This window comes from Lepisosteus oculatus, chromosome 12 (assembly GCF_040954835.1).
Source record: "Lepisosteus oculatus isolate fLepOcu1 chromosome 12, fLepOcu1.hap2, whole genome shotgun sequence".
Taxonomy (NCBI): domain Eukaryota; kingdom Metazoa; phylum Chordata; class Actinopteri; order Semionotiformes; family Lepisosteidae; genus Lepisosteus; species Lepisosteus oculatus.
The window spans coordinates 11634853-11657832 of NC_090707.1; the positions used below are offsets into that span (position 1 = coordinate 11634853).

Genomic DNA, 22980 nt, shown 5'->3' on the forward strand with positions numbered 1-22980 from the left:
AAATACACATGAATGTGTGAGTATGTATACAAAGCCCTGTTATATCGCAAAGTAGGCACCATTCACGGTTAAAAACATAAACAGATTAAACGTCATCTGTCCTATCTGTCTGATATTCCGAATTTTGTGCATATTTTTTATTTTCTTATTCCATCCCTGTTTGGTGTGTTACTTTTTTTGGTCATTAATAAAATACAATACTTGGTTGGTGGGCTGCTAAATTCCAGACGTCCTCCTCCAACAACTTACTGAAACTCCAGCTAGCTTTGAAAGTTAACACAGAAGATAAAATAAAAAGATCAAAACATTTCCTAATAAGGCTGACAGCAACTCACGCTAGAGAGTTCATAACCCTTTTTTCGTGGAGCCCCCCCCTCCCCAACAAACACACCACCCATCCCCAAAAAAAATGCTTTCTTGCCGAGCTGAGAGATACAGAACTGAGCGGAGCTGTTCAGTTGGAGGAGGAACAACGCATCTGCGCGTCTGAAGTCAGTCAACGTGCAGTCTTGGTGAGTGGATCAAAACCGTCTTTGAAAGTTTGGGTATCTGTTTTAAAATGTCAAAAGGCGGAAGAAAATGCAATTCTATAACTGGGCGCTAAGAAAACATTATACTCCTGCGCTTTTGCTGCAACTAGAGCAAAAGCAAATGCACAGCACCGGTTTGTAATATATTTGAAGAATATGAAGCGATGCAGTTCACAAGGCATTTTTACACCTTTATTTTCTTCACTTGAAGTGCTGCGAATGGTAACTACATAAAGTAGGAATGAACTTTAAACCACTAATAAAAAGCCAGAGAATGCATTTCCTTTGTGTTTTATGTTAAAAAACATTAATGATTTTCGAGCTTAGCAGTTATGCAATAATACACATTTTCAATTCTAAAATCGCAGTAATTCCACTTAGAAGCCACACATTTTTCTTTCAGTAGTAATCACTGTAGTAATCTTCATGCTGTACTTAATCGCCAATGTTTTTGGAGTACTGCTGGAAGTAACCATAGTGATTTTTGTAGTAACGCTCTTCAGTTTACTGTTAGGGTGTATCTCCATAACGTTTCTTTTCGGTCTGAACAGGTAACAGAACTGTAATGCAATAACGACAACAGGGCAGAAGAAGACGTACAGTACTCTGTTTTACTAAGTATCCTGTTTTCCCGTAGTGTAACAGTAGTTTTCTTGTGACTTAGAGTATTTAGACATTTAAGTTTGCCTACATCATGATCATGAAAAGCCTTTTATATTTAAATGAACCCAACGTACAGTAACTTTACAGTTGATTAAAGTAATAATGATGTAAATTCATTTTACTCAATGGGATTTTATTTAGTAAAAACTCCTTTGTTTTTACTGAAAGTGTGACTTGTATGGGACTTTCTGTACAATATTAAAATACTGATATGGATAATGTTTTTAATACTGTGTCAGTGGAACACACTATAGTCAAAACTATTGGGAGCAGTGTAAACTACTTGACTAATATCAGTTAAATAGAAATTCCTCTCTTAAAACTAATTGCAGTGGTAGCCAATTACTGTTCAAGCTTTATGTTTTCTGAGTATAATGGTAACGTTTTGAGCTGCTAAAATAATAGGTATAAATGTGGCACAGTGGCTAGTTCAAAATTGCTGCCTTGCAGCACTGGGGCCTTGGGTTCAATTCCTGGGGTGCTATACGTGTGGAGTTTGCATGGTCTTCCCGTGATCATGTGGATTTTCATCTGGATTCTCCAGTCTTCTGCCACAGTCCAAAGACCTGCTGGGGACATTGGTGTGCGTGTGCATGTTTGTGTCTGTCTGCATTGTGATGGACTGGGTTCTGTCCAGGGTGTACCTTGCCTTTCTCCCATTACTTGCCAGGATAGGCTTTGGCTCCCCCGTGACCCTGAATTAAAGAAAGTGGTTAGAAAATAATAACTTTAAATAATAATAATAACTTTTATTTATAAAGTGCCTTTCCATTCCCAAGGACACTATATCTTCAAATGAAGAAAAAGACAAGAGAAGTACAATAAGAGTAAATGAAAAAAAAAGCATATAGGTGTTTACAAATTAACTGTAGGCATTCAGACCCCGGTAGAAAGGTATGTTTTAAGTTTAGATTTGAAGAGAGTTACAGAAGTTGTCTCTCGTGAAGTCTGAGGAAGGTCATTCGACAACATTGGAGCAGTGACAGAGAGGGCACGGTCACCAAAAGTCCATGATTTAATCCTGGGAACAGTGAGAAGATGACCGACCTCAACTGACCCGACTCTACGGGGGGGAGTGTAAACATGGAGGAGTAGAGAGATGTAAGATGGAGCCAGATGGTTTGGAGCCTTGAACATCAACAGCAAGATCCTGTATTGAATACGTGACTTTTTAGGCAACCAGTGAAGAGACTTTAGTGTTGGTGTGATACAGTATGCTGCCAGGGTCTAGTGTGAGTAAGTAGTCTAGCTGCAGAGGTTTGAACATAAAGATGAGAAATAGGGAGCCCATACAGTAAAGGATTGGAGAAATCAAGCCTTGGTGTTACAAATGCATGGATCAGGCACTCAAAATGGATGGATAATAGATATACTGTATGAGTGACTTTGCACAGTTCTTTCAACATGTTAAAGGACATAACCAGGGATGAATATTTGTAATGTATAAAGTGGATTTTCTATTAAACTGAAAGTATGCCTCAATTTAATGTGTCTTACACACCCTGTGTGATGGTTTCCAGGTTCCTTCACACTTTCGCGAAAGAAATGGCAGCTTTTGCTCTTTTCAGTGTTTGTAGTGTTTGAGACACACTTTACAAAACAAAGGATTTTTCACATTAGCATTCGATTCCTGACATTCTCACATCCATGCAGCTCACGATCCCTGGAGTGTAAAAGCTTTTGACAAGCTATTGACAAATGGCTTTCTATAATGCTGAGGGATATTGGGCTTGACTTTGTTATGACATATATTAAGTAATTTAAATTCAGCCTGGGCCTTGTCCTTGTGTGCTTCCAACAGTGCCATCTTTACCTTTGTAGTCCAAGGAATTGCAGATAGATCGTAATGTTTAGTAGAATGGAAGGATAAGGCTGCTGAAATCTTGATGGAAATTAAGGAAGTAACTCCCCTGACCTGAATATAAACTCACAAAACTTGATTACATACTAAAAGTAGTGAGAGAGGTCTCCTATTATAGAATTTCAAAGTGAGCCCATTAGATTATTGAGAATAAGGGGGTACATATTTTGTCTTCTCATATATTTTTTAAATGCCATATTTTGAAAGTTCCTTAAACTTGAATTATACCTAAATGAGCTCTGTTAGAATTCACTTTCTAGCAGTCATGCCAAAGGCAATTAAATACAGATGATTTAACTGGTAGTTCCTAATAGTAACAAAGCACTTAAAGAATGCTTGTCTTCCAGCTGTGTGCTGGCAGGACTACCACTTTGCTGGCATTCAGTTCTTAAAATGGCCCTGAACATAGCTGAGTACCACGGCTGTATGTTGCTTCTTTTCCAAATGCTGAAAGCAAGCACATATAAATTTTGCTGTTTTAACATTCGTCAATGAATTTAGCGCTGTGTCTTTGGCATTGTACATCTGAGAGATTCATATTGATCCAGCTCAGTTCTAAATTTTGAAATACCACAGTGATTTATGTTACAATAGCTTTGATACCGATCGTTTGTGGGTCATTCCTGCATAGATTGTTCTGCCAACATTATATAAAATAAATGCTGATGTTTTAACGGTTGCTGAAGGCTTTTTTTATCTCAGTCAAACACAATTAAAGTTAGAGTTATAAGAGCTGCTATTGGCAGTGGTGAGTAAGCTAAAAACCAGTCACTGCAGTTGAATCCCTATCGGTTATTATGTAGTAAAAGTAATTCATGAGGATGAAATATATTTTTTCCAGTATTATATGTTGTAAAGTGCTTGCTACAAACAGGTTTCCACTATAAAATAAACATATGCTTTTCAGTTATGTCAGACTTGATTTAAAGGTTATGTTTCCTATGTTTTCTACAGGCAAATTCAGTTTTTATCCCAAATTATTTTTTTGCAATTATAATTGGCTTATTAGCAAATATTTGAATAACAGGAACTAAGCAACCCTTTAATGGTCATTCTATTAAGTATAACAGAAAAGAGTACAGTAAAATAGAAGAGATTTGGTAATCGCCAGTGTTAAGAAGGATAACCTAAATATTGGTCAACCTAAATATAAAAGTTATTGGATGATACCTGTCATTTACTTTAATGAATATTTAAAATATTGCCATATTTCATTGATGACCTCATCATTCTAACTCCTGACATTTTGTTCCTTTTTTCTTCAGCTGAGCTATGGCCATATGTCAACAAGCAAACTCTTATCTCTTGTCTGTCAGCCACTATTCTTTCTTTAAGCTTCAAGTCATCAGTGGTCAAAGGTGGCATATCAATATTTCCGCATGCCTATTATTTTCTATCTTTAACTTTAGAAATTTAAGCTAAAGCACATTGTAGTGACTCCGAAGAACCTTAAACATGCTGCTAAATAAATGGTTCTGAGAAAATAATGCAAGTGTTTTATTATGCATAGTGTGAAATCAGGCACTGCGTTTATGCAGCTGTTCAATGAGAGCTACAGAATTGCAACATTAGAACATTCACTTGCACTACAAAAACAGAAAGTGTGATAAGATGTTGTTTTGACTATGTTTTGCATTTCTGTAACTTACTTTTTTCTTTTTGAATGAAATAAAACTTGTAACTGGTGTCAAACTGGTGAAAGTACAATGGATTGCAAGCACAGGTAAAATGGATACTAGAAAGGGCAGGAGAGAAATTGAAAGGAATATTACAATAAATAATACAAATTCTTTTAAGTGCTGCAACAGAAGAAGGATCATCTAAGTAGTTGTAATATATGTTTAGGACAGAAATGGGGAATTCCTAATCACAGAATGTAAAATGACCTGTTTACTAAAAGAATGTTTCACTCAGGTGTTCACTAAGGAAGAAGTTAAAACATGCTTCAGGCAGTGGAAGGAAAAAAATCTGTACTGGATAGTATCATCTTAGAAGAGTCAGAAGTGTTTCTACTACTAGACGCACTCTAGATTAATAAATCCCCAGGCCCCAATTGTATTTTATCAATTGTACACAAGGAAACAAGAGATGTTATTCAGAAGTCATTGACGCAACTCTTCCAACAGTTGCCAGAGTCAGGAGTAGTATCTAGGGACTAGAAAAATGCTATTGTACTGTAGTACTATTCATTAAAAAGGTCAGCAAACTGAATCAATAAAAAAAGTCAGACTTCCGTTATGTGTAAAGCTATGGAAATGATTAATAAGAACCAAAACAGAGCATCACACAATATATGCAGATATCCTGGGAATTGTCAACATACTGTAGGTATAATACAGCAACAGTAGGCCTAGTTTACCTGACTTGTTTATTTCTTTGAATAAGAAGCAAAATTAATGGATATACATACTGTAGGGTATATGATATAGTGTTTGTAGACTTTAAAGAAGCACCTTTAAGAAAGAAATGAAGAAACTATTCTGAAATTGCAGGTGGTAAGCAGTCAAGGAATCAGGTGTGATTGGATTGAGAATTGGTTATTAAATACAGTGCAAGACTGATACAGATTAGGGGTGTATTCTCAAACTGGGTGATTTAATTAGTGAAGTACTGCACGGTCCTCTACTAGGACTGCTTAATTTGTATTGATGATATAGATTCTGATATACTTAGTAAACTAGTAAAGTTTGCAGATGATAACCAAACTAAGAGGATTAGCAAACACTGTTAAAAATCAACAAATGAAATTCAAAAAGATTAATTTAAATATTCAAGACAGGGCAAACTCTTGACAGATTCTGAATATGGTTGCCATATTACAGAAAAGCTCTGGAATCAGTCCAGAGAAGATCAACCAGATACATTCTGGGCTTAAGAGAATGTCCTACATTGACAGGTTGAAGCATCACAAACTTTTTGACTGTCCCAGGAAGTTTCTCAAAAAGAATAATGGCTTCATTTCCCAGTTCTCCGCCCACTGATACGTGTGTGGGGAGCGTACTGGCGTGCTGTGGCTGCCGGCGCATCATCCAGGTGGTGCTACACATTGGTAATTGATTTAAAGGAGTCCCCATTAACTGTAAAGTGCTTTGCAGAAAAGTGCTATGTAAGTGTAAAGATTTATTTATTTTATTTATTTATTAGTCTTGTGCGGAGAGAATTACAAGTATTTGGGACCCTCACAGGCACCGACAACATCAAAGATTAAATCAGAATGAACAGAGAACATGATAAAAGAGGGCACCATTGAAAGCTATGTCGAAGTCCATTTAAAACTGAGAACAGAAGGCACTTTTTGGGGAAAAAGAGTTGTGGGAATATGGAGCAAGCTACCCAGCTATGTTTTAGAAGCCAATACCCTGGCTTCTATCAAGAAATGGCTGGATGAGACTTTTGGATCAATTAGCTACTGGTAGACGGGCCAAATTGCGTCCTCTTATTTGTAAGCATTCTTAGAATATTTGTGAAAGACATTTTTTATTTTATTTTATTTTTACAACAGTTTTGATTTGTGGAAGTGATGCTAACTGAGTCATATCACTAGAATTGAAGTGCTGTGTGTCTTACAAAACGTACTGGAGTAACGACCAGTCACTGTACTGTATATCATATACAGACAGCAGTAAATATGTTAATTAAGGGTAATATCAGCATCTGTGTGGGCTCAGGAAAAAAAGGAAGGAATATACATAAACAGAAGCTTGTTTTCAGTTCCTGTCTAAATAACTGAACCAGCACAGGCCTTCATGTCAGAGTTTGTTTTTAGCAATATTGTTCCCATAGGTTTTACACAAGCATCATGAATTGTTTAAGAAATCTGCATCTTCAGCTGACATTTTTTCTTTCAAATGCAGCCAATTCCATTTCTGCAGTCTCCTGCTGCCTCTGCCAGTGCTACTGAAGTTTGCCATACACCAAAATGTACTGTATATACCGATATACAGTATATCTGTGATACTCACTGATCATGGAAATGCATAGGCCTGCTAGTTTAATAGGGAACTCCATCTCCTCAATTCGTTTGAAAGTTTGATTATCAAAGCAAATTAATTCAATCTCTGATTCAGTTTGGTCACAAAGACCTCAGGTGAAATGAAAATCAAAAGTCCCTGCTGGTGTCTCCAGGTCAAGAGTAAGAAACAGTGGTTTATCCAGACTTTGTCATAGAAGAGCGCCAAAGGATTTTCCAAGCTCATATTATATAGTACATGACATTAAATGCTTATTTCCATGTTTCAAAATCACTGTGCTAAGATTACATATGTTATATTTATATTTTCTTCAAATACTAAGTGCAGTATTTACCATGGCAAATGGTAATTTGTGGATACTTTCTGGCATTGCCACTGTAAAAATAATATGCTTAAAACTTGTGTTCTACAGAAATAAAGTCCCTTTCTCTGGGTTATTTTTGCTCATTGATAGCCAGTATGTACAACTCCACTGGATGACAGTGAAGTAATGTGGCACTGCTTTTGGAAAAGCCAATAACATTATTCACTTTAGGATCTCTGTAACTCTTCATCATACTGTACATATATGTATGTCATTGTTGCCTTCTGGGGTTAGAAACCATATCTGCAATGGTTTTTCACATGGAGCAGACTGGAATCTCCAGTGATATATTTCCTTTTCAAACATATGTTTTATGTGGGCTTGAGAGTTTGCATGCGACTTTTTGTTTTAAAACCACATTTGGTTATTTGAATTTGCAGGACGTGAAAACTAAAATATGTGGTTTCCAAAATACGCCCCCACACACATTTGTATATAATAAAAAATTAAATTAAAATATATTTCCTGTGCTTTATTATTTGACAAATCACATTTCCCTTAGCGGCTGAAAGAAAGAATCCATTGGAATTCTTGATCCCCCAGCCCCGTCTTAAGTTAAGTTGCACACAAAGTTATGGGTAGCTCTGGCCACAAGCGTTCCACAGTCTGTGAATCAGAACATACAACATTCCGCTGGACTGTCAGTGTTTCAACAGTATTACATACTTTTCCAGGTAAATGACCTCTTTATAGGGCAACCCTGGTTTTGTTTGCTCTTAACCAGGCAACGTTCGATGTGTCAGAAATTGTTTAATCTCCTCTCTTGTGTAATTTAGTTAACCAGTTAAGAATTTAGCAACTATTCCATTATTTCGTGGAACAGCTTTTTTCCGATAACTCAAGAAATTTGAATTGACCAGACTTTGTCACCTTAAACAAAAGTGCATCTCTGTACCTGAATCTGGAAATGTTTTAAAGTTTGACATAGATGGTTCATTGGTTTGGTTCCTTGTATCAGATCCAAGTGCACCTTTCTTTACTTGATGTATAGGAACTGAAGAATAATGAATACTGAAATAGGAAACTGAAAAATAGGAATACATTGAAATAATATATTTAAACACATAATGCAAAGTTTAGCACAAATTATATATAATCTGTGTGATGAACTGCATTATGGTATTCAGTTACAATCAAGAAAACAAGTTCACTTAAAAACTGTGATAAAGATTAAAGTAAGACTGGTAAATGGTTCCCAGCTGCTCAGTTGTAAACATCATTAAAGGCTTTGGAGTGCTGAATCTGGAACACAGTGCTGAACTTTCCCACTGTGATGGTGTGTTTTCGAATATTTTAAATGTTTCACTAGTAGAAATTGCCAAAAAATGCATTGATAATATAGATTTCTAGAATCTTAGTGTAATACACATTTCACTATAGAAATAATTAAGAATAGAATTTCAAGAAGTTTGATGTAATTGGATTGTGCATTGTACACTAGGTAATATAAGGCACAGCAGTGATTTACAGTATAGATTCTCTGTCCTGTCTTCCAATAGGAAATAAAATCAGTGATTATTCTTATTTTTTGAAGGTCTCAATAGGTCTTTATTTTTGTTTTATCTGAGTTTTCAATGTCATTAAGTCTAGTCTACAAAATATTAGCAGCGGATACAGATATGTTATCAGATAAATCACATGTCTCTGAATAATATTTTTCATACAGTATACACATTAAACAGATTTTGACCAAGAATCAGCACTTGAGGGACCCCCCCTCCCTCTTGTAGCCTTTGAAGACTACTACCAATAATAATAACAACAAACTTATTATATATATAAAATCCTATTACAGAGATAGAACAAAATGTATATAAGATAGTACCTGACAGTCCAGCTATTCTTCATGGTGATCTATTAAACAGAGTGATTGATAGTCAAGGTGTTTATGAGTCATAAGGTGAAATCAGTTACTCTGTTGATCTAAGAGAAATAGCGAAAAGTGGAATTCAATGATGGTGTGAAACAAAAATGAGGATTCTCTCGAGTCAGGCTTAGTCCTTTTAAAAGGAACTCAAGACCCAGATATTTTTTTGTTTTAGTAATCATTTTCCTTATTGATAAATAAGTTACTTTTCTTCAAAATTATCTCCATGTTCATAGAGAAGCAGTCTAATTCTTTTGAACTTAGAAATTTCATCTTTGTAATGTGCTTCAGATCAATACCTGTTGCTGTCCAATGTCAACCAGACTAGATCTTGCACCGGCCGACAAGATACAGTATTTTGTTGATCTGGAATGCAAAGATGGCTTGTATGTATCTTATGATTGTTATGAAAGTGGTTTAAGTAGACAATACAATTGCTGTTAAATTCTAAAACCCATGGAGGACAAACAGAAAATGTAATTTGTGGTAGTTTTTTAAACTTTAATGTTTAGAACTCAATCATGCAAAATTAGATATAGCTGTTTTATTTAAATTTGTTATTTGTATCTTTATAGAAAGGGCTTTCTGTTTGTAATAGAAACAAATAGCATGGAATGATACTCTTCCAAATAAGATTCCCACTTCATTCCATTATTTTAAAGGGAAATAGAATAGTGTCTATGTGGAAAAATGAATAATTTCCCCTCAAGCAAAAAGGTTTTATTTTTCAATACTAATGTACTGTATAGGTTCCTGGGCTGTTGAAGGAGCAGGAAAAAAAAGGATACAAAATTACTCAAAATCTTATCTATTTGAATGGTTTGACGTCATCAGGAAGTTTTTCTCTAAAGCAGTGCTGACAAGAAGCCACTTTAAATAGGATTGAGCCAATATATACATACAATGTATCTCTTACTGTAAAAACCCCTTTCAATGACTAAGATCTTTGTGTTATCTAAATGTTCCCTGAATTAATTAATAAACTAAGAATGTTTCTGTAAACAGACTCACAGCTGATCGGATGTTATTTTTGAGAAGAGGTAACTGGATAGCAGACAGTGCAGGTATCCCACGATCCATTACTTCAGTACAAAATCTTCGTAACAATTAATTCTGATTAATGCTGACTCTTTCCTGCGCAAAGTAATGAACTTGGATTTTTACATTACAGATATGAAGACAACCAGAATGATTTATCACTGAAATCCTTTATTTCCTGAAGCATGTCTAATTCATATGTAGCAATAAAGACAGAAAACTTGATTTGTGGACCGCAACTCTATAAAGTGCCCTTGTTGCTGAAATGGCACGTCTTTGATATTAGCTTATTCTTCTGGCTTGCACATGATAACGCACAAGGGTAAATATAACTGAATGGAAATCAACTTGCCACATTTTATGATAACATTGAATAAATTCAGTGTCCTCTGAGAATGGGTGTCCAGAATTACAGTCAAACATAAACACAACTGTAAAATTGTACTTGAAAGTGGTTAAAAATTTGATCGGATGACACTTTCATTAACATGATCACATTTTTAATGTATCTTTTTCTATTGTAACAAACATGTTTTTAACATTCTTTAAGCGTTTGGACACTTCCATATTGTCTACAGAATGTTCTTGGTGGTTCTTTGATTTGAAACTTCAGAGGAGTCTATAAATTAAAACCAGCATTACAATTTTAATTTTTTCCATGTGTTTTGGTCACACTGAGTATAAATTAGCAGACAAAACCTTTAATGTAATTCAAGAATAATTTGATTTTCTGTAGCATGTTTCCATCATCAGAGAAGTCTTCTGTTGTGTGCAAAACCATATTTCCTTTTACATTTAAAGCCATATTTGTAATACACATCTAGTGGTTTAGATGATATACTAATACTAATAAAAAAATAACATAAAGTGGTAAAGAACATTGCAACGCATGCTTTGCTTCATGTTAAAATGGGACACGTTATTCTGTAAAAAATAGAACAGGTAATTATTAAAATAATAAACTGATCTCTCCAAAACTTCTAACATACCATACAGTATGACTTCTTTTAAGCATTTAACTCTGGTGAGAATACTGGTCCAGTTACTAATGTACAATATACAGTACTGTACATGTTTTGATGGTTGTCTGCAAGATATCTGGCCTAGATGATCATTGCTGTATCACTGAAGCTAAACAAGCAATGTTAATTGATGCTTGCACTCAATTGTTTTAAGCTGGACTCACACACAGACAGCCTGGAGCATATAAGTGGCATTACCTCTTAAGAGCATCAGGCTTCCTGAACAATAAACAAAACCAGGTAGTGTGTGTCTGGAGCCCTCTCTTACTGTGCAGTCAGACCGCCACGGAGGAGTTTTGGTGAGTTTTTAGATTTGTCTCAGTTTCTTTTGTTTGTTTTGATTGTATTTTTGCAGGGGGTGTTAATTGTCAGTCAGTATGTCTGAAGAAGGTAAAAGAGATAGAATAGTTTGGTTTATGCATTTAAGCAGCGTGTGCTAACTGCTGGTCAATTGTTAGGAATTTCCAGATCGAAACTGCAGCACCAAACCTTCAGTGTGGGATTTAATAATGTCTTCAGCACAGCAGTTAATAATATACATAATGATCTGTGAATGATCCTGAAAAACGTATTTGAGTTCCATCAGTCCTTAAAGGAGAAGTGTTTATTTAAAGCTTCATGAATAAACTTCTTGAAAGGTGAATCAAGAGTGCTGGTAATTACTGTTCCAGGTGCCCATAATAATACAGGACAAGCCGGGCAATTGATGTATTTTATGTTGCACTGTTACCATTTTGTATTTATGCATGCTTATAGTGAAATCCTTTTGTGTCAGGAGAGGCTCATTTTTATTCAGTCTTGTGAATGCTGTGCTTCAGAAAAGGATGTGTGATGGGGATTTGAGTGCACATAACCATGAAGAGACCTGGGGATTAAGCAGATAACGGATAGGAAGAAGGGGGCAGGTCAGCCTGTTTGAGTCCTTTTGACGTAAGAAAGCAAAAGCATTCATTGCCTTCATTGATACAAGTCTTGGGGGGTAAAGACTCAGCATCCAATAAGGCAATGAACAAATAAAAAGAAGAAAAATGTGGTGGGGGGAAGGGCTTTGGTACTTATACAAATTATACTTACATTAGTCGTAAATAAACACTGATTTTTATCAATAGAAATTCAAAAGAATGTTATCTTGAACCATGTTGGAAAGAAGTATTTTGGAGTTTTTGCTGCTCTTGTCAGGGTTTGAATATCATATATTCATCTCAGTGCTTCCTGGAGAATACACATTTCCTTTACCACAGAGTTTTCAGTCGGTGACTTTTTTTTGTTTTCTGTCACGTCTCTATGGGGGTTTTCTAGCTCAGAACCAAAAAAAAAAAAGCCCATTACAGGCTGCCATAATAAGGTATGTCATGTGGAAAGGAACATAATGATTTAGCCCCTTATTGAGAAGAGAAGGTGGTCTTGAGTGAGGAACCACAGGGAGTGGTATTTTGGCCTTTGAGCTCTTTGCAAGTCAGGGAGGGGAATCGGTGACAGTGCAGCTCATTGTACTGAAGCTACCCCTTCTGAGCATGTTGCCTTGGAACTAGACAAAGACTGTTTGGAGCAAAACGAGTGCAAGAGCCCATCCAGGTGAAAAGAAGAACACTGCTTTATCCTTCCCGGTTTGTTACTTCTTGGAAATCTTGGAACTGTCTATCCAAGTGTGAAATAGATGAATTGGCATGTGACTACTGGAGGAATGAAGAACAGGTTTATTTTTATAAATGCTAAAGACCATAATCTATCCCCCTGAGTTCTTTCTCTTCTCCCAGGATGGTGTTTTGAGTTTACAATTTGAGTCATGCATTAGTAGACAGTGCTTTTTAATGCAATGTTATTGCATATTGAGACACATGTTAAGTTATTTTAAGGCCGTTATCATTATTAGAAGAAGAATATGTGCTTTGGTGGTATTAATCTGTATTAATATTTATAATGACATTTGAGATAAAAGCTTTAATATGATACAATTCACTTGTCAAGGTAGATCAAGGCAAATTAATTTAATGGCTTATGGTAATTGTAAAAGAAAATGACATAAGAAGAAAACTTATTGACTGCCCTAGTCTAGGCTTGTTACTGTGGGCAAACCCAACAGTAGAGAAAACCATGGCATGGATTTCTTATCTGAACTCCAGAGAATTCATTTAAAAAAAATTAACTTTAAAAAAATGTTTTTAGTTAAGAGAGTGTTATGGCCATTGTGCAGTCAGAATTACAGTGTGATACAGTATATAACAGTCATTTTAATGATAGAAAAGTATAAGAGAAAAGTATAAGATTAGTTTAGGTTCAATTCAGAAGAAAACAATGTTATACTTAATGTGGCCACATGCCATGGGAATATGTTAAAAAGGTTGTACATCTGTGAAATACCAATTTAGTGCCAAACACAAACCTGAGTTAACAATAGGTCTCCTAATAACACGTCCACATAAGACTGCTATAAAAAAGATGAAGAATAAATTACTCGGAAAAGACAGCTGTATTTATTCAGTAAATCCCAGTCAAAACAGGACAGACATTAAAATAAAAATACCCTTGTACTGGTACTTGATATCATCTACAGTATGCGTCTTGGGTTAATTTAATAGACCATGCCTGAGTGGAAATGAATAAGATCATATCCTTACAATTTCTTATAAAAATGGATTTGGATTTTATAAATAAACTTCTACTGAACATAGAAAAAAAGCACTCTTTCTTGTAAAGACCTGCAGGATGAAATGTCCAGATAAGATAACCAGTGTTCTTCTCAAAACACTGTAAAAATGTCTACAATCCACACTCTTTACAGTTTTAAACTGGGTCTAGTCAGTTGTCTACAGTCAGCATTGTGGACAATTTTAAAATGTTCACGTTTATTTAATCCATGTAACAATAGGTAAGGAAAGCTGAAAGAAATCCATGTGTGATAATCCATTTTTTAAATATAATGATATAAAGTGCTACTCACCACCCTACCATTTATTGAAAGTCCAATAAATTGAACACATTAATTATTTACTCAACACTTATTGCCGTATCTCCTTTACTTTTAATTCCTCGTTTACTGTTTAGTAATTAATAAAAATATGGTGTTGTACAAAATGGTTACCTCTGTAACTCATAATGTTACAGAAATAATGAATGCATAGTGAGATTACGTATATTACAGTATGTCCCAAAAACCTCCTGTGGGTTTATCTCATCTAGATTCTCACAGGTCATACAGAATATCAGTGCATTTGGTATAAGCAATGGTTTTGCTTAAGATGACTAAAACCGATAAATCAGTAGTCATTATTGACTGTTCCCAAGGTCATCTTCTGTTTAGCACATAATCATAATCAGTGAGCAGGAAACACATGGATAAGACCATGGAAGACAGCAGGGAACTGGAAGCCTTTCCTGAAACTGACTAGTATAAAAATATCTCTCATTGTTCTACCAGTTCTTCATTATTTTGTAGTGCATTATAAATGATAAAATTGTGCTCTTGTCCGTAATCTAAATTTTTAGATAAAATCCTTTATATACCATAAATAATGAACAGCAGTGTTGCCACCTTCCAGACTGATCATAACTCTCAAAAAGCAGAGTAAGCCTACTCGGTATTGGGATCAAAGACTATTAAAGGATAACCAGGTTGCTGCTGTAAGTAGTCTTGACAGACTAATAGGTGGTTCTCACTGAACCAAAATATCCAACCAGTGCCCCAGCATGGTGACCTGTTGACACTGTGTTGTATGAGCTTCCATCCTTCAGACGAGACATTAAACGGAGGTTCTGACTAAATGATTATTAAAGATCCCATGGCACTTTTCATAAGAGAAGGGATGTTACCCTGATGTCTTGGCTAAATTTCACCTTGGGTTTGCACAGTCTGGCTTTGACCCAAAGTTTCCCCTGAATTCACTGGTGAAGTAATTTATTTTTTTTGCCCACCTGCTATGATGTACAGTGAGGCTTCTAATGCATAACGATGCTGAAAGTATGTGTGGCAAGATATAAGATATAGAAATGCAATTAATCTAAATATATTGCATGTAATTTTTTTCATCTTTGACTAATGGCTGTGTTGCATTAATCTAATAATGTTGGCCTCTGTATTGCCACATGGCTGTACTCATGTACCCTTAATTTTGTTGAGAATCAGGCTGTTCGTTTCTTCTCTAACCTGAAAAGACACTGTTCAGTGCAGTCTCATAAACATAATTAGTGTTTGCACGTAAGAAATGCTTATCTAGCTGTGTTCTACATAACCTCGGCTACTGAAACACAAATAAAGGGTGAGGCCAAACAAATTAAATGCATGTGTCCTAATCAGTCTCTTATAAACAAAATCATTTTTTTTCTCCTCCAAACACAGTCTTTTCAAACAGTGGCTGTGGTATCTGCTGTCAGTGACCTGCAGTGCAGGTTAAATAGCTGAACTTTGAAAGATGGGTGACAGCAATAATTTGGGATTGGGGAAAACTTCTAGACTTGTTGAAATCCACTTTGACTAGAGGAAGGACATTGTTATGACTGTTATGTCCAAATAAATAAGGAAGCGTTCATCTACAGTACGTGCTCATTGACCTGCTTCACAAGGAACAGAGCCACAACAGTTTTATTTTTTTGTTTTTTTTTTAGTGTGACTTGGACCAGTGAAGAGTAATGATTCATTGTTTTAAAGTTCAGCATTGTCCCTTCTTTTTGAACATTGAGATCAGTGAATAAGTGACTGTGAAGAGATAAATAAAAAACAAAGAGCATGGCATAGAAATGAGAAAGCACCACTTTCAGTACGCATTATGAAATGATTCTTTACAGTTCTAAATTACTGTTTCTTTCACTAAAGCATATTATGTTTTATGAAGAATATGCACATACCTGTATGCAGATGGAAATTGCAGGTTAGAAGATATACGTACACCTTTTTGTCCTTTTTTTGTCAGCATTATAATCAAATAGTTCATAATTCAGTCTAACACGGTTAAAATTCTGTTGCTGAATTTAGAAAATCTATATTAGCTATTAACTGTTTACACATTTTTCAAATCCCAAAAAGATGTTGTGTATATCTTTAGATTGTATTAGATCTGTTATTAAGGAAGAACAACTCCAACATATATTTTATTTCTTAATAAAATGTAATATTTTTCTCAATGTTATCATGTAAAATAAGAACATAAGCAAGTTTGAAAACCAGGGAAAATATTCAGTAATTCTTATTTGGTATTAGTAGCTATTGGTATCTTATTGATCAGAGCATTTAATCCAGTAATTTTCAAGAGAAGCAGAGTATCAGTTTCCACGATATGTGTTAGTTTATTCCAGACTATCATAACACAAAGTAAAAAGGTATTTTGTTTTTTATGTTTTTAGTTTAAACAAACTTCTTGAGCTCAGGTCCATTTGTGTCCTCTGGTTTTTGTTTCACTACCTATTCTGAAAAAGTCCATTGAGACTCTCTTGAAGTGAGCAAACCTCTTTAAGTCAGATATTGTAGTTGTACAGTACTTCTTCAGAAGAGTCCTATTTCCCATGTTCACATACTATATGATTGATTGAATATTAAATATTACATTTTATAAAACTTAAATGCATTTTTTTCTTATTAGAAAGAATTCGGAAAAGACTAAAATTGTTTAAACATTTTAATCGACATTGTCAGTGATTTTAAAGATTTTGAATACTTACTCTTCTGTGTTTAAGACTAAAATTAATTCTAATATGTCTATATAAGATATTGCTTTGAACTCTGTCTGTATCACTAGACTGATTCTCTACAAATTTCCTGACAGTCTATTATCATTTTACTTGTGCTTATAGTTCATTATGCTAATTTTATTTAACTGGATTTGTATATTTTAATTATTTTATAAAGAGCTTTTTTTCCCATGTATAATATATGCTTCTTAATTGCTTCTTTAAACCTTTGAGGCCAGTGCTTTAATTTTAATTTACTTCCTCATAGGGTAGTTCTGTGCTTCAGACAGAATGTCTTCATACTGATGCCATCCTTTATGATTCCATATTCATCCTATCCCATTCTAAGTGTTGTCTCATTCCTTTTTATTCTGCTTTTTTGAAACTAAACCTTTGTTTTTGGACTTCACCTGTACAATTTCAAGATATGCTTAAAAGCTTGCTATAAAATACACATTCCAGAAGGGTTCTCTCCCCTCTGCAGGATCAATTAGGAAAATATGAATATAAACGAACGAGAAAAACACAATAGGAAAAAATTAAAGTTTAAAATATCTACTGGAACCCTTGCAGATTTGTTTTCACCAAAAGAGGTAGCTGTGTATTATTTAATAGTGGTTTTCATACAGTTTGTGCATTCTGCATTCATTTTGAAGAGTTGAAGAAAAATAATTTAAATTTAATAATACATTTTATTATAATAAAACTGTAATAACAAATTGTATCCAAGATAGCACTTGACTTCACAGTTTGATCTTTTTGATTTTGCCTGATTTAATAGCACGCACAAACAACTGTGATGAATGAGGTTTCCTTCCTTTTACATTTTTTGGTGAGAGGGGAGAAGGCTGTTCTACTGAAGTCTACCATGCCCTTTTGAACTGTACAAACATCTGTAAGTCAGATCTTGCAGCTGTGCAGTGGTACTCGTGTTTTTTCAGAAGAGTCCTGTTTCCCATACTCGCATATGATTGATTGTATATTAAATAATAAATTGAATGCAAAATTTTTGTATTAGAAAGGGATCAGAACAGACTACAATTCATTAACCATGTGGATCATCAAATCACTGTAAATGGCATAGAAACGTTAGGTAATGATAGCGGTTTCAAAGTACAAAATTTTGGTTTTCTTGAATGACGTTTTGAAGAAACTAAAACTTCTTTGGTGGGAAGTCACCATAATGCAATTCAGAAGCAAGGGGAATAGAAAATTGTGTCTTTGGTAGCCAACACCGAAATTAAAAACTTGGCAGCAGTTTCCTTCATAAGAGGAAAGGAAAGTAATATTCCATTCTAAGATTTTTTTTTTTTTAGACTTTTATTCATTTCCAGCTTGCCTTCAAGTTGTTATAACTTGAAAACAACAAGCCAACAAACCATAATCTGAAAAAATACTTGGTTTTCAAAAACCGATGCTCTTAGATCGGGAGATCTAGATGTTAGTACAGATAAGCTAAGAAATTAGATGTGGATTCTCTCTTATGTGAATGACCTTTTTTATAGTTCTCTTTGCTGCTTTGGGAGAAGTGTGGTGTCTGATATTCCTGCCATGTATTGTGATGAAGTACAGCTAGGACAAAAGAAGAAAACATCACAAGCTTTATTTAAAATGAAGACTGCAGTTGTCAGCATAGTGTTATAATTAGTGCATTAATGCTGTGGTCCTTTATGGACACATTAAATGGACAGTATTTTTTCAGGCAAGTATTTTAAATTTGGTTTTATATTTAGGGTTGTTCTGTACGGGAGTATGGAACAAACTACCCAACGATGTTGTTGTAGCCAATATACTGGTTTCTTCCAAAAAACAGCTGGATGAGATCCTTAGATCAAAAACCTACCGTCTAATAAACAGATTAGAGGGGAGGAATTGCTTCATCTCATTTGTAACCTTTCTTCTGTCCTTAATTGTGAGGTATTAAATGTTTTTAAAGCACTGAGCCCTGCGCAAATCTCACAACAGACAAGAGAAGAGTGACATTTTGGTGTCCATTGAGCAATGCCTTTCTTTAGACGTGAATATATTGCTGTTAACCTTTACTTATTTTTTTTTTTATGTCAAGTGAACCATGGGGGACGTTCAGATTGTGACGACGACTCGAATCTCAAAGGCCAGCCTAACCCTGGGAAGAGCCCCTCTCAGTAACAGTGCCCTGCCCACTGAGCCACCAGCCTTTACCCTTCCTCCCCGGAATGTGCGTGTTGCCTTGGGGAGCACAGCCAGGATTGACGGAAAGGTAAGGAATGCTCACCATTGTTTACAGTACCTGCGGCAGGTGAGCTCTAGCATTCTGTCACCTGAGCTCAACTCTTCTAGTGAATGACGGGTAGTATTGCTATAGACACGTGTCCCAGTTCAGTGTTGTAAGCATTATGCAGGTACAGATTGAAAAACATATAAATGCCACAGATATGGTACATATTAAGTTTCAGTTGACAATAGACAGTTTCACATTTCGCATCTTGTGTTATGCTCATCTTTAAGACTCATAGCCAGAGACTGTTTGGGGAAGTTTTTTTTTATAATCAATTAAAGTAACTGGTTATTTGTGTGAAGGATTTCAATTTAAAACTAACAAGAGGTTAGGGCAAAAGAATTTTAAACCGTTATCAGTTATAGTGATCTACCGTATATAATGCATATAGTTGTATAATGTACAGTATATACTATGTAAAGTAACTACAGTTTAAAAGCAAATTTCCCTGACATCTTATTAATTTAACAAAATAACCCTTCACACAAGCAACTTTTTACTGTAATGGATTATTTTTTTAAAGTAACTTTCTCCAGAAAAGGTCAGAGATCACTTCTGTTTTAGATCAGGTTCTCTATAAACGAAGATTTTGTGTTTGATTACAAAGGCTGGTGAGAATCTGGAGCAAGCTACTGTACCTGTCCATGTTGTTGAAGCTGACACCCTGTCTTATTTAAAGAAAAGCCTGGATGAGATCCAATTATCAATTAGCCACTGGAAACCAGATGAGCTGTATGGGTCAATGCTGATGTGCAGCCTTTCTTCTGCTCTTAGGAGCTGCTGTGTGACACTAGGAAGTCCTGCAGAATGCAGAAAGTTTGAAGATTGTTATTGTTGCTTTCCCATGGTTATGCTATACTTATACCACTTTGAAAAGCATTGTCACAGCCATTCTATACCTTCGTCTTCTTTACAATTGTTGCAAAATTGGCTTCCCTGCTATTTATTCTGTTTTTATTACAGCTTACTCTGCTTCTACCAGAGTACACATTTTAGTGTTAAAGGATGTTTGAGGTTTAGGTTTCAATTATATCTGACCACAGCGTGCAGTTAGAACACTTTTGAAAGAAAGTTGCATCATGTGATTTAGCTGAACTCCGGCTTTCTTTCTTGCCAATGGTTTTATTTTATTTGGATTTTTTGGGGGCTATTATGTTAGGCTATCCTGATGCCTTCTTGTTGTTAGAAGTGGTACAAGCAGGGTAAGAAAAAAAAAACCAAGACGACTTCGGAACACAATAAGAAGGACCAACCACTGGCAGGATTTCTCTTGTTACTGCCTGCTGCCATTGTTGTTCATTCTTTCTCAATGTACTTCCCCTTTCACTTCAGGCCAGTTGCTGCAAACAATGGAATGCATCCACTTAAATCTATGACGTTCTAAGCTTTGAAAGTCTCACCTTCTACTCTGTTATGACTAGTTATTTGTATCTTCCTGGAAAAGGGATGTTTGTTTCATAAAGTTCTGTCAACCTTTTACTGGAAGACCATGAAAGCATATTTATATTGAAACATTAGACATCTCTTCCACTCCTGTGCACCGATTCCTCTTGTGTTACTTGAAAACTGTGCAGAAAGTAATTGGTTCATACTGTAATTGATAGAATCCTTCCAGAATCTCTTCACTTTAGGCTTAGCTTATTTGGAACTGAATTTGCTGGGGTTTTTTTCCCCTTTAATTCAGCAAAGAGTTAATTACACTGCTGTAATTAACTCTTTGCTAATTATGTAGAACTCTCAAGAGTAATTAATCTACCCAAGGGCAGAGACCAGTGTTTTGGTATCGCGGTTGTTGGCTTTGCAAATTGGGTGTTTGGGTTTGTATGAGACCTTGCTTTGAGACTAGAAGGTTCAATCTGAGTCAAAGCTTCCCTGTTCTGAGAAGAACTAGAGAAAATCTACACATGGTAGTATTTATATTAAACATAAGTTTGAACTCTGAACTAATAAGTTGTTTAATTGGACCCTTTTGATGGTTTTGATCTACTGGAAAGTTAGAGGGTTTAAATTGTGTGATAGTTTGGACTTGTTTTTGGTCGCGTGTCAGGATAGTCCGACTGCCAGGCTAAGGTCAGCACTTAGCTCTGCTGCCTGACGTAGAACATCATCTCTGAATGGATGCTGGATATCTCATGGGACTTAGCTTTTTTTAAGCAATGCCTGCCTTGAGACATCCGCTCTTTGGATGAGGAACACTTGGAAGAGTGACTGGAATTCTAAATAAGCACTCTCTCCCTATATGCTCATGTGGAATTCCCTGGAGAGAAATCAAGGAAGGAGCTTAACTACTGAGAGTCCATTTGTGCCCTCTTGTGGTGATGGTTAGTATTGCTGTCATTTTTTTTGCCTACATGCTACATACTGTACTCTCTCCTAGCTCACGCCACCCAGTTAAGAGGTGCCATACCGGGTTAAAGTCTTCATTGACAGCACTGATAGCCTGCAAGTGCTTAGGAAGCCATAGTTGTTGCTGACTGAGTGAACCCTGACTGATGATTCCGACCATATGAAAGGCTGCACTCTGCCAATTGTACACTGCCACTGGTCCATCCTAGTTCCAGTTGACTAATGACATGATACACATGGCTTGTGTTTGGGTATGCATTATTATCTTTTGAGGTTGCCATATTACCATATTGAGCTTTTTGTCCTCATTGAGTCTTGTCCATGTGCTCTCTCGCATAGAGGGGTGACTTGAGCAATATGTTTCTGTAAATTATGGAAGAGGATGTTTGAGAGCTAGATACCCTCTCTCTCATCCTAGCATTAATCCTGCATCAGCAGGGTCTGCTTGTCTCCATTTGGTGGTTTGAACCAAATCTTTGAGCTGACGTTGCCAATAAATGCGACCGGGAATACTCCAACCGGCACATCGCTCCGCCTGCCGTCGGAGGCGGGGGGGAGGAGAACAAAGTAATGTAGCCAAATCATGGAGAAGGATTATAAGAAGGCATGGGAGATTTGGCCAGGACGCCAGGGTTACACCACTACTCTTTTCAAGAAACACCCTGGGATTTTTAATGACCACAGAGAGTCAGGACTGAGAGCTAGACACCAGACCCAGTGATTTCTGGGTGTATCCCACACAGTAACTCAGAGGAGGAGAATCCCATTGAACGTCATTGCAGACAACAGCAGGTCTTGCTCTTGTCCTTCTTTTTATAGTGACATGCCTCAAAATCTGTTTAACAGTGTGGTCGGATCATTCAATGAAGGTGTCTGTTTGAGGATAATATGTATGTTGAGGTGATAGTCTCGAAAAAGTACTACTAACTCATGTACTAGTGGTGAGACTGAGATTGCCTTGATCTGTAAGGATCAGGCACTTTGAGATATCCTACAAATAAATGAGAGGGTCACATTGGTATGCCACTTCACCTACTTTTTGCACTTTTGTGGTACTAGTAGCTGTTCCAGTTATCTTTTCCTGTGGTATGTCTCCTGCTGCTGAGCAAATTGTTCTTTATAGGGAATAACACAAGAGTTTACCATTTGTTCTGCATAATACCTCATTTTTGGTTGTATCTTTGGGGCCAGGCAAGCCACACAGTGGGGTTCGCTAATTGATCCTGGTGAAAACAATTCTGAGAAAAATATTTCTTTGTCTGGAGGGCTTCTCAAAACCCTAACCCTTCAGACTAATATGATATACAGTATGTCTCTTGCACTATAATGTTCTGTCTGCCCATACTCCTATCTCACTGACTTCAGAGATGGTGCCAAGAAGGGAAAATGTTTTCCAGCGG

At 36.0% G+C, this 22980-nt stretch overlaps 1 protein-coding gene across 3 annotated transcripts in view; it reads left to right on the forward strand.

Annotated features, from left to right (window-relative positions):
- The first annotated feature begins 407 nt into the window (after positions 1-407).
- The window catches only part of mylka (myosin, light chain kinase a), a 101503-nt gene continuing 78930 nt past the window's right edge, over positions 408-22980 (forward strand). For 2 of the 3 annotated variants that reach the window (XM_015358774.2, XM_015358776.2), the window contains exons 1-2: positions 408-512; positions 19043-19216. In XM_015358774.2, the coding sequence (XP_015214260.2) occupies positions 19049-19216 (168 nt within the window). In that variant the 5' untranslated portion in view covers positions 408-512; positions 19043-19048. Of the gene's footprint in view, positions 513-11470; positions 11616-19042; positions 19217-22980 lie in introns of all 3 variants that reach the window. The other variant, XM_069196260.1, reaches the window with a different exon arrangement.